Source organism: Ranitomeya variabilis, chromosome 1, assembly GCF_051348905.1.
Source record: "Ranitomeya variabilis isolate aRanVar5 chromosome 1, aRanVar5.hap1, whole genome shotgun sequence".
Taxonomy (NCBI): Eukaryota; Metazoa; Chordata; class Amphibia; order Anura; family Dendrobatidae; genus Ranitomeya; species Ranitomeya variabilis.
This window is the reverse complement of record NC_135232.1, coordinates 1044501018-1044513509: the sequence shown is the minus strand read 5'-3', so window position 1 is coordinate 1044513509 and position 12492 is coordinate 1044501018. Positions and strand designations below refer to the sequence as shown.

General features: G+C 41.0%; 1 protein-coding gene across 2 annotated transcripts in view; it reads left to right on the top strand.

The window, feature by feature from the left end:
* CRACD (capping protein inhibiting regulator of actin dynamics) overlaps positions 1 to 12492 on the top strand; it is a 231022-nt gene extending 218530 nt beyond the window's left edge. For both annotated transcript variants that reach the window (XM_077279725.1, XM_077279724.1), the window contains 3 exons: positions 1473 to 1663; positions 3693 to 3846; positions 10411 to 12492. In XM_077279725.1, the coding sequence (XP_077135840.1) occupies positions 1473 to 1663; positions 3693 to 3846; positions 10411 to 10568 (503 nt within the window). In that variant the 3' untranslated portion in view covers positions 10569 to 12492. The remainder of the gene's footprint in view (positions 1 to 1472; positions 1664 to 3692; positions 3847 to 10410) is intronic.

The following is a 12492-nucleotide window of genomic DNA, read 5'->3' as shown; positions in this document are numbered from 1 at the left end:
GTCAAAATGAGTTTGAGTTAAGGAGATGAAATTGGAAGTGTTGTTTTCACAGGTGATTTGTTCATTACATTAAGGATAGATTTACATATCTATGTTTCATGGTCCGAGTAAGGTCTGGGATGGACAAATTGGCCAAACTCAACAGGTTAGGAGACTGTCTGTGCATCACGATCCATACTGGGAAATTAAAACGTGGATTTGTGAATCAGGCTTAGGTACACAAGGCCAAAAACTATCAGAAGACTAGTTCCATAAGTACATAAAGCTAGATAAGGCTACAAAAGCCAATCCTAAAGAATTGGGCGTACAGTAATCCACAATTAGGCAAATACCAATGGAGAAATTTCAGAACTTTTGAAGCTTTCCCTAGAAATGGGCATATTGTTCGTGTTAGAGATTACAAAGTACCCAAGGGTAGCAGCAGAGGACCTACTGAAGACATTGCAAACTGCAAACACCTCTGGTTATGTGTCTTCTAAAAACACTCAACACGAATGGTAGTAGTGGAAGGACATAACAATAAAACAATGTTGTCCAAAAACATATTGTGGTCCATCTTAAATTTGCCCAAACTCAATGTTACATAATGTTTCTTGTAAAAACTCTATGGACAGATGAGAGAAAAGTATAACTTTGTAACTCAAATGTTCAACTCTAAGTTTGAAGGAAATATAAAGGAAAGTGAATTTAAGTGGCATGAAATAAATGAAAGGGGTTGTCTAGTAGTCAAACACAAAAAAACTAGATAAAGTTAAAAATAGTTTTATAACTTACTAAAATAGTTTAATTATGTCCGATGCCCTGAACCTTTTGTAGCTGCTCCAGTCCCGGCAGGTTAGTTTCCGGTCCTAGGATCAACACATGACGGTATTTCCTTTGTCGGCACATAGCCATAACAGTGTGTGATGGGGACCGGCTCACTGGCTTATTTCAACATTTAAGCCAACTCCCTTCTCTGGAAACTGCTCCGATCCACCCAGGATTGTAGGGGCCACCAGAAGATCACAGCACCTAGCGTAGTTGAAATATCCTGCTAAGTTATATAACGTTTAAAGGTTATTTGTTTAATTTTTGGGTTGCTGGACAACATTTTAATATTGGTTCAATATTTGGAAAATGTTGTAATTGATGCCATAAAATTGACAAAACAAAGAAATAATTTATGAGAAAAATAAAGTATGTTGGAATGATGGTTTTCTTGATAGACAGTAAAAGCTAACACCTTTTTGGTACTTAATTCTCCAATCGGTCAAGATGATACGTAGCCTCACCAGAATTACCTAAATGCTAAGTGTACATTTTTCCACTATACCCATGTTGGTTGTATTTTTACCTATTTTCAGTTCTAAGCTGCGGTTGATGTCAAGGTCTACGGCTCTTCTTCTAGTTTTTGTCTAGGAGGTTGAGGAAGGTAAGATCACTCGTCTTTCTATCATGATATGACTGACGTGCTGTGTGATTTGTTCTTACAGAGAGACCAGTCCTTCAGAGCCGGCATTCATTAGATGGCACAAGACTGATGGAGAAGGTGGAATCTGCTCAGCCCCTCTGGATCACACTTGCTCTACAGAAGCAAAAAGGATTCCGAGAGCAGCAAGCATCCAGGGAGGAGAGGAGACAAGCTAGAGAGGCCAAGCAAGCTGACAAACTAGGGAAAGAAATTGTAATTTGATTTATTATCGCTCAAATTAAATATCTAAACAAATAATACATATATAGTAATATATTTAAATAATTAATGTATTAACACCTTCAAGGTGTGGTCCGAAACACAACTTAATTTTCATCCTAAATCTCTATCTATGTAATGTCATAATCTAATCTATGTTCTAATATACTTTAAAAGTTTCCGGCATTCTCACTACGCTAACTGCTTTTTTTTCCACTTCCTTTTTGAGAACACTTCACTTGAGATGGATGCTTCACTTGAGTGCATGCTGGGATACTCAAATGAAGCGTCATTAGAGAACAGTGGCTGCGGTCCCTGTCCCATCCTCTGCCCCTCCCTTAAATAAAGCATCACCAAAGACCTCCGTTTCAGGGGCTGGGCTAGCCTCTGGGTCGGTTGTCAATTCCGGCTTATGCTCAGTAGATTCTTATCAATATGTACAATGACAGTGCGCTCACTCACCAACTCTGATCAAAAGTAAGAAACCAGCAAGAGAGTGCACTGTCAGTACGCATTGTAAGAAGAATACCCAGCATGCAGAACTAGCACTGCCTCCGCAAGTGACGTTGCTATTTTTTTTACTAACAGAACTTATTAGGAATTGTTTTATTTGTGAGAAATAGCATTGTTTTTTTTTTTTTTAAAGGTTCATATTGCTTACATTTTTTTTGCGTTGTGAATAAACAAGAGATTTTAGCAAGTTATTAGCTATGTAGGTAGCTAGTCAGTGTATTTTCTGTTTATATGTAGAGTATGGAATGTTATTTTTTTTTACAAGACTGCGCCTTTTATTTTTCTGGACATCTTTTAAATATGATTTTACATTTTATTTTCAAACAACTAATATATTAAGACACTCATGTGTGCAATAATAGGATCGGGATCTGTTCATGTGTCCTGTTGTCATCCGTTTGTGACGGACCCAGAATTTTTTTTTTTTAAAATGGATCCCTTACAAATTGAGCACAAATGGAAACCAAACTTTTTAAGTGAATCTTTAAAGAAATAAAATATAAACAGATTAATTTAAAAATGGCCATTTTTCTTCCGTTTTGCATCTGGTTTTGTTCTGTTTGTAATAGAAGTGTTTCTGAATGGATCTCTCCTCCCTGCACACACTAGGGTGGTCAGTCCCGCTGGTGTGGGCATGATCCCAGTACACTGAAGCGATTATGCGGCACTGCTCCCTGACTAGTCTCCTGCAAGGGAGAGCTGAAAAGTTTTCACATTGTTTTTAAACACTCCCATTTAGCGTTTAGGTATAACACAGGGAACATTAAAAACGGTACTGAGTGGTTGAGAAAGAACTCCTTATACTCACTAAGGGTCAATTCTATGCCCAGGAGATCTTTAAGAGATTAAAATGTCAACTTTTTAACAAGCCATGCAATGCTCCTCTGGGAATTTAAAAATGCAAATGGCCTCTTCAGAGAGGAGGAGGACTTGATCTCTAGCGCCACCTATTGGATGTAGCCACTCTACAGGTGAAATGTTCCCCCATCAGATGCTCTCATACAGGCAAATCATTTTTCTTGTTTTGCACTAAGGAGGGGCAAACATCACGAAACAAGTTTCTTTAAATGGAATTTCTGGTTTGACTTTTATCCTAAGTCACGTGACAAGGCTCGATACAGGGTCAATATTGACTTTTAGAACTGTTAGATACCATAGGTGGCGCTAGTGATCAAGTCCTCTTCTGCTCTAATGAGGTTATTTGCATATCTTTTTAACAGACGAAGTACCTCTCACGTCCATACTCGGCCCCATTTACTGAAGCTCCAATACCTGACATGGACAGGTGTAGTTCTCTGTATACACACCCATGTAGGTTCCTTGATGTTTCCATAGTTTATAATAGCCAGCACGAAGATGATTTGTACCTGAACTAGAGGACAGACATAAATTTAAATCCAGAAAGTAACAGATATTGTTGAAAAATAATGAAATCATTGTAAAAAAAGAAGATTGTAATTTGCTGATAAATTCATAAATCTATAATATGTTCCCAAATATTGTTTTATAGACATCCAGTGTCCAAGCAGGAGAATACAGAAGCAGATCTGGATCCCTGCAGAAGCTTGTGCCCCAGGAAGAGAAGAAATGTGAGACTGTGGTGACGAGACTCCAACGTAGGGAGCAGCTGCAGAAATCCAACACTCTTCCAACATCTGTCACAGGTACAAGTGTGAACAGAGCCATAGGCCGGGCCATCAGCTGCATTCATTTAGTCATCCAGTGGGCCACTGAAGGCAACGTTACAGGGAAGGAATCAATGCATGTCTTCAAGATGATGAGGTTGCAATGATTCCCACAAGTGATTTAGGGCTTATAAAAAATACTGCCATAATTTCCAGCATCATTAGTTTTTCAGTCCAAAACTGTCCCGTTCTAGACACTAAAATCACGGTAAAAAGTGCAGACCTGTGATCGTTTGTGTATAGATCTGACTGCAAGTAAAACTGCGATGTGTGAACCTGCCCTACATCTGCTTGGTGAAACTTTTAGGAACATTTCTTTTATCTTTTCTTGAAAAGGGGCTCTATATTTGTTACAAGGTCAGTGCAGGGCAATCTGGTCCCAGAGCATCAGTCTGGGGGTCTTTACCAGCGCAAGGAAAGATTTCTGTCCAGCAGCTTCCATTCATGGCCGCGGTCATAAAGCTCACAAGGTTACTAGCCATCTGGAAACTCAGTGCGCAAAAGAGCAAATGTCGGCTGTATCCAGCATCACGTCCACAGGTAAAGATTACAATCAAAGTGCTTTATTATCCCATGTGAAAATTAAAGATAAATTAAATAGTGAGAAAAATATTGGGGGATTCTTATTCATAGTACAATCCAGGGGGCCACTGAAGTCAATGTTAAAGTTAATATTTTTTGCACTATTTTTCAAGAATGTTTTAAATCTTTAAATTTAACATGGAATAATAAACGGCTTTGATTTTAATCATTACCTGTGGTCATGATGAAACATACATCCAACATTGGCATCTTTAGGCTGATTTTACACTTGCCGTGTTTTTGCAGCCCCGATTTCTATGGGGCCGCAAAAACAGCCCGCAAAAATACATCGTAGCGCCGTGTCCCGTATGTCCGTGAAAAAATATCCGGCGATGCCTCCTCTCAGCCGGCAGCTTGTCCAGTGTGAGCGGTCACATGGTACCGCTCATTACAGGGATGAATATGCGGCTCCACCCCTATGGCCCTATATACAGGCCACTCACTGATTCCAAGATTGTAGACACCTGTGATGCTGGTTAGTGGACACACCTTGATTTAACATGTCCGTTTTGTCACATTATTTTCAGGTGTACCATCATTTCTGTCCAGGCCTATTTCATGAGTTTTTTTTTTTTTTTTAAATTCTGTGGAAGCATGGTTGAAAAGCAATGTCTGACTTTCAATTCTTCATTTTCATTGATTTTTAATGTATTACTTTTGCCAGATTCAAGTTATTTCTCTGACCATTGTGGGTTTTTTCTTTCATTAAACGAGGAGTACCAACAATTTTGACCACGTGTGTACATCATCACTTATACTCCAGTCACATCCAGAGCTGCCATCACTATTCTGCGGTTACATAATTACTTATACTCCAGTCACATACAGAGCTGCAGTAACAGTATGTCTTAGGCCGGCGTCACACTCAGCGTATGTAAATACGGTCCGTTTTTTACGGCCGTAATACGCAGAAAAGTCCCCAAAATAGTGGTCCGTATGTCATCCGTAGGCAGGGTGTGTCAGTGTATTTTGCGCATGGCATCCTCCGTATGTAATCCGTATGGCATCCGTACTGCGATATTTTCTCGCAGGCTTGCAAAACCGACATCTAATGGATTTATGTGCTCAAATGTTCGTTAAAACATATATACAGTATATATATATATGTCATTGAGACACATATATATATATTCTATATTTATATTTAATTCAGCGTGATATATGTGAAAAGCCAGTAATACAATTGCCGGCTTTTCATTTCTCCTTCCCAAAGCCGACAGGATATGAGACATGGTTTACATACAGTAAACCATCTCATATCCCCTTTTTTTTTGCATATTCCACACTACTAATGTTAGTAGTGTGTATGTGCAAAATTTGGGCGCTGTAGCTGCTAAAATAAAGGGTTAAATGGCGGAAAAAATTGGCGTGGACTCCCGCGCAATTTTCTCCGCCAGAGTGGTAAAGCCAGTGACTGAGGGCAGATATTAATAGCCAGGAGAGGGTCCATGGTTATTGGCCCCCCCTGGCTACAAACATCTGCCCCCAGCCACCCCAGAAAAGGCACATCTGGAAGATGCGCCTATTCTGGTACTTGGCCACTCTCTTCCCACTCCCGTGTAGCGGTGGGATATGGGGTAATAAAGGGTTAATGCCACCTTGCTATTGTAAGGTGACATTAAGCCAGATTAATAATGGAGAGGCGTCAATTATGTCACCTATCCATTATTAATCCAATAGTATGAAATGGTTAATAAAACACACACACACATTATTAAAAAGTATTTTAATGAAATAAAAACACAGGTTGTTGAAATATTTTATTGCTCTCTCAATCCACCTGAAAACCCTCGCTCTGCAAAATAATAAACCAACAATATACATACCTTCTCATGAACTGTCACGTCCCACGAAGTAAATCCATCAGAAGGGGTTAAATCATTTTACAGGCAGGAGCTGTGCTAAAGCACTCGCTCGTGCCTGTAAACCCCGGGTGCTGAAAGGAAAGCAGGATGATCTGTACTTACCTTGAGTTGCGGTGATGCGCCCTCTGCTGGATGTCCTCATATGAACTCGAGCGTGGGAACTTTTCCAAGGCTCCACATGTACCGGAGCCACTGATGTGTGAAACCGGCCTTAGCGTGTTACAGCAGCCAAACATAAAAACCTAATATGAATATGGTAACGCTGTAATCGCACCGAACAGAAGAATAAAGTCACCTAATCACTTATACCGGACAAGGAATGGCGTAAAAAATAAATAAAACCAATTCTTCACCTGCTGTTGATTTTTTCATTCTGTATCCCAAAGTTCGCAGTAAGGCTCAGCCCACATTTATTCTGTGCTCTGCACTGAGCGCTTGCATCGCGGTTTCCATGTAAATCTCTGAAATATGTGATTCAGACTGAACTGGCGGAAGATTCCCTAGAATCAGGCAGATGGAGGCACTGTGGATGCCGTCTGACCTGTGATCTGGTGGTGTCCGTCTTTTTTAGGATAAAAGTGCTGTCGGCCACAGTTTTGTGCACTTCTGAAAAAAGGACGCCGTTGAACAGAGGCCAGATGGAATCCAGAGTAACTCTGCTGCCTCATTATAGTGAATGGATCCATCGCGGGTTTCATCTGTCACATCACTCGGAGATTTAGATGGAAACCCCAAAGTAAGTGGTCAGCGTAGAGTGGATAACTGTGATCCAAAACGTTATGGAAAATGTTTCCAATAAAATCTTCAACTCAATCCACAAATAAAAGCAAGTCCCTACTCAGGTCTGTCATCTGTTAACAAAAATATAGGGGCTTCCAAGTTACTGGTAATACAAAGGCTCTGGAAAAGCGAAATGGCTCCTCACCCGCCAAAAGAAATTCAGCAAATTCTGCGCTCTCAAATCCAAATGCCCCCTCCCTTCTGGGCCCCATAGTCTACCTAAACCACATATAGTGTCCACATGTTTGGCATTTCTGAAGCGATGAGAGCCCGCCTAACTTACCGGTGCATGCTTCCAGAAGCACGAGCTGGGCACAATGTACTGGTGACTGCAGCGTACTGGTCACTACAACGGCAGTTAGCAGTTTTCACTCAGCAACATTCATTGCTGCTTATTTCTGGAAAATGCCCATGGAGTCAAAATCGTTACTACACCTGTAGATAAATTCCCCAAAGGGTATAATTTCCAAAATGGGGTCACTCGAGAGGGGGGATTCTGCTCTTCTGTATATTGAGTCCGCAAACTGTTCTAGGAAAATCTGCTCTCCAGGAGGCAAATTGTGTTCCGCTCCTTCCGAATTTCTCTGTGTGGCTAAGTAGTACTGTTACAGCCACAAATAGGGTATTGCCACATTCAGTAGAAATTGTGGGACAAATTTTGGTGCCATTTTTACCCACTTGTGTGAAAATGTAAAATCTGGGGATAAAACGAAATTTTGATGGTAAAAATGTAGTTATTTCTTCTTCACTGCCCAAAGGTATAAAATTCTGTGACACACCCGTGGTGTCAATATGATCACTGCACCTTTAGGCCAGTCTCACACGTCCAGATAATTCCGGTACCGGAAAAATTGGTACCGGAATTATCCGTGTCCGTGTGCCCGTGCGTTTCTGTGGCACATCAGTGTGGCACACGTGCGGCACGTGTGCCGCCCGTGTGCCAACTGGGTACCACACGCACCATGCAGGAGACAGCGCTAGAGATAAGCGCTGTCCCCCCCACGTGGTGCTGAAGCCGCCATTCATATCTTCTCTGCAGCAGCGTTTGCTGTAGAGAAGATATGAATAATCCTTTTTTTTTTTGTTTCTGGTGTTTAACATAAAGATCCCTGTCCCCACCCCCCTCCCACCCCCTGTGCGCCCGCCCGCTGTTATTAAAATACTCACCCGGCTGCGACGGAGGCGGGTGAGTATTTTAATAACAGCGATCTGTTGAAGCGATCCAAAGTTATAACCTCATATATTGCATTGGTAAGAATTGTAAAAATTGGCCTGGTCATTAACGTGCAAACCACCCTCAGGAGTAAAGAGGTTAAAGGTGAATAGTTTATTTCCGTAAAAATTTGGAGCCATTGGTGATTTTGATTTTTGAAAAAGAAAACTCCAGCTAACTCACCACCAGGTGTGCGGATCACAGCCTGTGTGTGATGAGAGGAAAATAAAAAAACCTTCCACTGTGGAGACAGGTCCGCTAGCTGGAACCGCATGGACCAGGGATCGTCCCGCCGAATGCCCGCACTCCTTTTAACGTGGGCAGAACACTGCTCAGATAACACAGGGTGAGGGTAAAACAGTGTGACAATAATTTATTGAACCACCAACACACAATAGCATACAGAACAGTCCCAGCAAATACCCAAGATGGTGCACATTACAGAGTCTCACCCTTCCACTGACCGGCCGGGATAATGGCAGATGTTACGTCAGAGCTCCCAGGGTCGACTACCCCACCTGTGGTACACAGAGAGGAGGTAACAAGCATAGGAAGATGACAGTCCATTGAGTCCATACGAGGTACAAGGCCAGTTGACAGGAGAGTCGCAACCTGGCTTATCCGAGCATCTCCATGGAGCCAGGTGATCAACAGGTCCAAATCCTCTCTTTCTCCAAACGTATCCATGGCTCAGCAATGGTCAGTGGAGCAGGTCTGTATTATTCCAACCGGAACCGAAAACCCCTAGGTTGTTTCCTGTAGAATGATAGATCCGTGTCCCTCATGATGGAGCCATGATGTAAAATGGCTGCTGTCCTGTCTCTGGTCCTTTGGATGTATAGGTCTTGGCAGGATCTCTGGCTGTCTCTTTCCCCCGTATCTCCATCTCTGAGTCTCTTTATACAGAGGCATATAACCTATTTTTAGATTTACCAGTGTCCTTCAGTCCAGCATCAAGATAAAGGGAACAATGGTGATGAGATCAAGTAGCATTACTTGATTATTTAATCTATTTGCATAGTTTTTCCCTCTCTGCTTTTGAAATCAATAAACTGCTCCATAATACAATGCATAATTAGCATATCAGCAAACATCACTAGTCATCAAAGATAAGTGCACACTATGTTATATGAAATATCAGCTTACAAGTCACTATTACAGGCTTACACAAGCAAAAGTATAGATACCAGCATATTCTTCTTGGCTTCCTAAAAATAGACGTCTGGGTAATTAAGATATAATCCAGTTTCTTCTCACCCACCATCCAAGTAAAATAATGGATGGCTTTATTGAATAATCCACAATATATATGGAGACGACACGGAGTGTAGTAGATATGCAACGCATTCAGATCAACCATGAAAAAGGATCATAATTCATCTGAAACGTGTTGCATATCTACACTCCGTGTCTTGTTCATATGTTTTGTGGATTATTCAATAAAGCCATCTATTATTTTACTTGGATCATGGGAGCTGGATGTTTCTTCGTTTTCATCCATGATTTCTGTTTAAGACGTCCAAAAATAATGTAAATGTAAGTTAGCCATAGTGATTAGCGAATGTGCTTGGATTAGGTGTTACACAATCATGCTCAAGTCCCCGTGGCTGAATGTCTCGTGGCTGTTAGACAGCCACAACACATGCAAGGATTACCTATTTGTTAGGTAACATGAGTTACATGAGTTGCGGCTGTCGAACAGCCATGAAACATGCAGGCGCGGGGACTGTAACATATTATTCGAGCACACCGAAGACACTGTTAGCACCAGAGCATGCTCAGATAAAACCTAATCTCAGCATGTTCACTCATCACTAATTAGGAAGCCTGAAGAGCACACACACTTGCAAAAATTATATTATCATGTTATATGGTGACTGTAAGAATGATTTATGATCAGTAAGACACACTAACCATGGCACAAGGACTTTTGGATGAATTATAGGAGAACTATTGGGTGGACAGCTTAGTTTTGCCTTAATATTCCTATATACAACACTCCATAAAAACAATAAAAATACACTGTATCACAATAAGCTAAGTGGATACATGCTACATGTGATTTATTGTAAATAACATTAGGTATCTTTGTTTCTCCCACAGTGGAAATCACAGAGACTGTACCCGTACCACATGCGAAGGATCTTCCAAAGAGGTTCTCCACTCCAGATGCCACTCCTGCCTCCTCAGAACCAGCATGGCTGGCATTAGCCAAGAGAAAATCAAAAGCTTGGAGCGACTGTCCACAAATCATCAAGTAGATCCCTCGTCCTGAGTAGTTCGATTCCCCTTAGATGTCCTTACCTCCTCTCTGTGTACCGCTATATGGTTGTTGCAATAGACTTCTACAGTGATAACTTTTACGCATCTGGGGGGCTTACTCCGGAAACATTACTATAATTGTTATTTTGGTCAGATGTGATCATACAAATGACCTTTATTTGTACATTTCGAGAGACTGGAGTAATGGAAGGTCTGTGGCAGATCATGGAGAAGACGACTTTAACAGGGCTAGGAGATAAGGAACCCAGCTACAAATCTGGCAGTGCCGATGGCATCACAGATCTCTATAAATATTGTATTCAGGTAGTCAGATGGCTTGTGTATATGGCTGTATTGATATTTCATAAGAATAGACTATGAGCATACATTTTTATCTTAGCTGAATGATGGCTGTCACAACCTGCACAAGATGATGTCTTCTCTGGACCAATATGGCCAATACCAGTTTGCACTTTTTCTTTTTGATGCACTCATATTTTGCACACTATAGTATTATGTGCCTCTACTGCAGTGCTGTTAAATCGGATTAAACACATGGGCTCAGGTAATGTTGGAGCCCAACAGGATTTATGAGAATCGGCCTAGAATATATTGCCAGATTTAGGGTCCGTCAAGGTTACTTTGTCGTGGCAGGTGGCCTAGAATATATTGCCAGATGTAGGGTCCGTCATGGTCACTTTGTCGCAGCAGGTGGCCTAGAATATATTGCCTGATTTAGGGTCAGTCATGGTCACTTTGTCGCAGCAGGTGGCAGACATGGTTTCTCGGTGGAGTACAAATGCTAATTTTCTTCCTGGTAAATACTTACATACTGAGAGAAGAGGCTGCGGACTAAGAATGTTGTTACAGACATTGGATTTGGAAGCTGACTAGCAAATTCGGAGGATGTTCTTTACATAATATGTGTGGTTACTTGGGGAGGGAGGATGTAACTCAGCAAACTTTAGGGTTATGTTCCCATGATGAGTTTTTGATGAGTTTTTTTACACTGCGTAGTTTCTCTGTACAAAAAACTTACAGTCCCAGCAAAATGGACGAGATTATCGAAATCTCAGGCCCACAGTGTTTTTTTTTACTCAGTGTAAACTGACCCACGGTGCGTGTTTGAAATCCCCAACGTGACAATGTCTCTTGCAGGTACGCTGAGTTTTCTGTGCAGATTTTTCCCTGAGGCCGGGGTCACACTTGCGAGTGCAATGCGAGTAACTCGCACAAGTCTCTCGCCTCAACACCCGGCACTGCCAGCGGCACTCGGGACCGGAGCGTGCGCCTTGCACTTGCAAGTGTTGCCCCTGCCTTAGACTTACATTTGATGTAGAAAATCTGCAAGTAAAGTACGCATATGTGTTTTTAGTGCGTTTCTGCTGCACTAAAACCGGATTTAATCCGCACATGATTGTCAATCTAGTTTTTTCAAATCCAAATACTAGAAAATATCAAAAACAAAGCAGTTATATTTAAAACATGACACACCAACAAGAGGCAAAAAAACAAAACAGTCAAAAACCTCGATAAAAATGCATTAAAAAAATGCACCCAAAGATGCAATGAAAAAAAAAAACAATGAACATAATTTACTCAATAGGTACAGAAATGGTGCTGAAAATCTGCATCATCCATAACGCACCAAATACTCATAGTTGGGACTTTGCTTTAGCGTCTGATTCATCATTTGCAGCATGTTTTAAGTCACTTTTCATTTTCTTTTGGTCTCGTGGTATTCATTCTTTCGTCAAATTCTTCAAAAAGGCATATATTATATATGAATTTTGCGCAAAATGAAAAAGCGCTCTTTATTTTAATCTTTACATTTTTTGGCATCTTTTTATAGCAAAAAAAATGACATGTTCTTTTAAAATGTCGCACACAACTCTACCATATGCGCAAAAATGTCAGCCATAC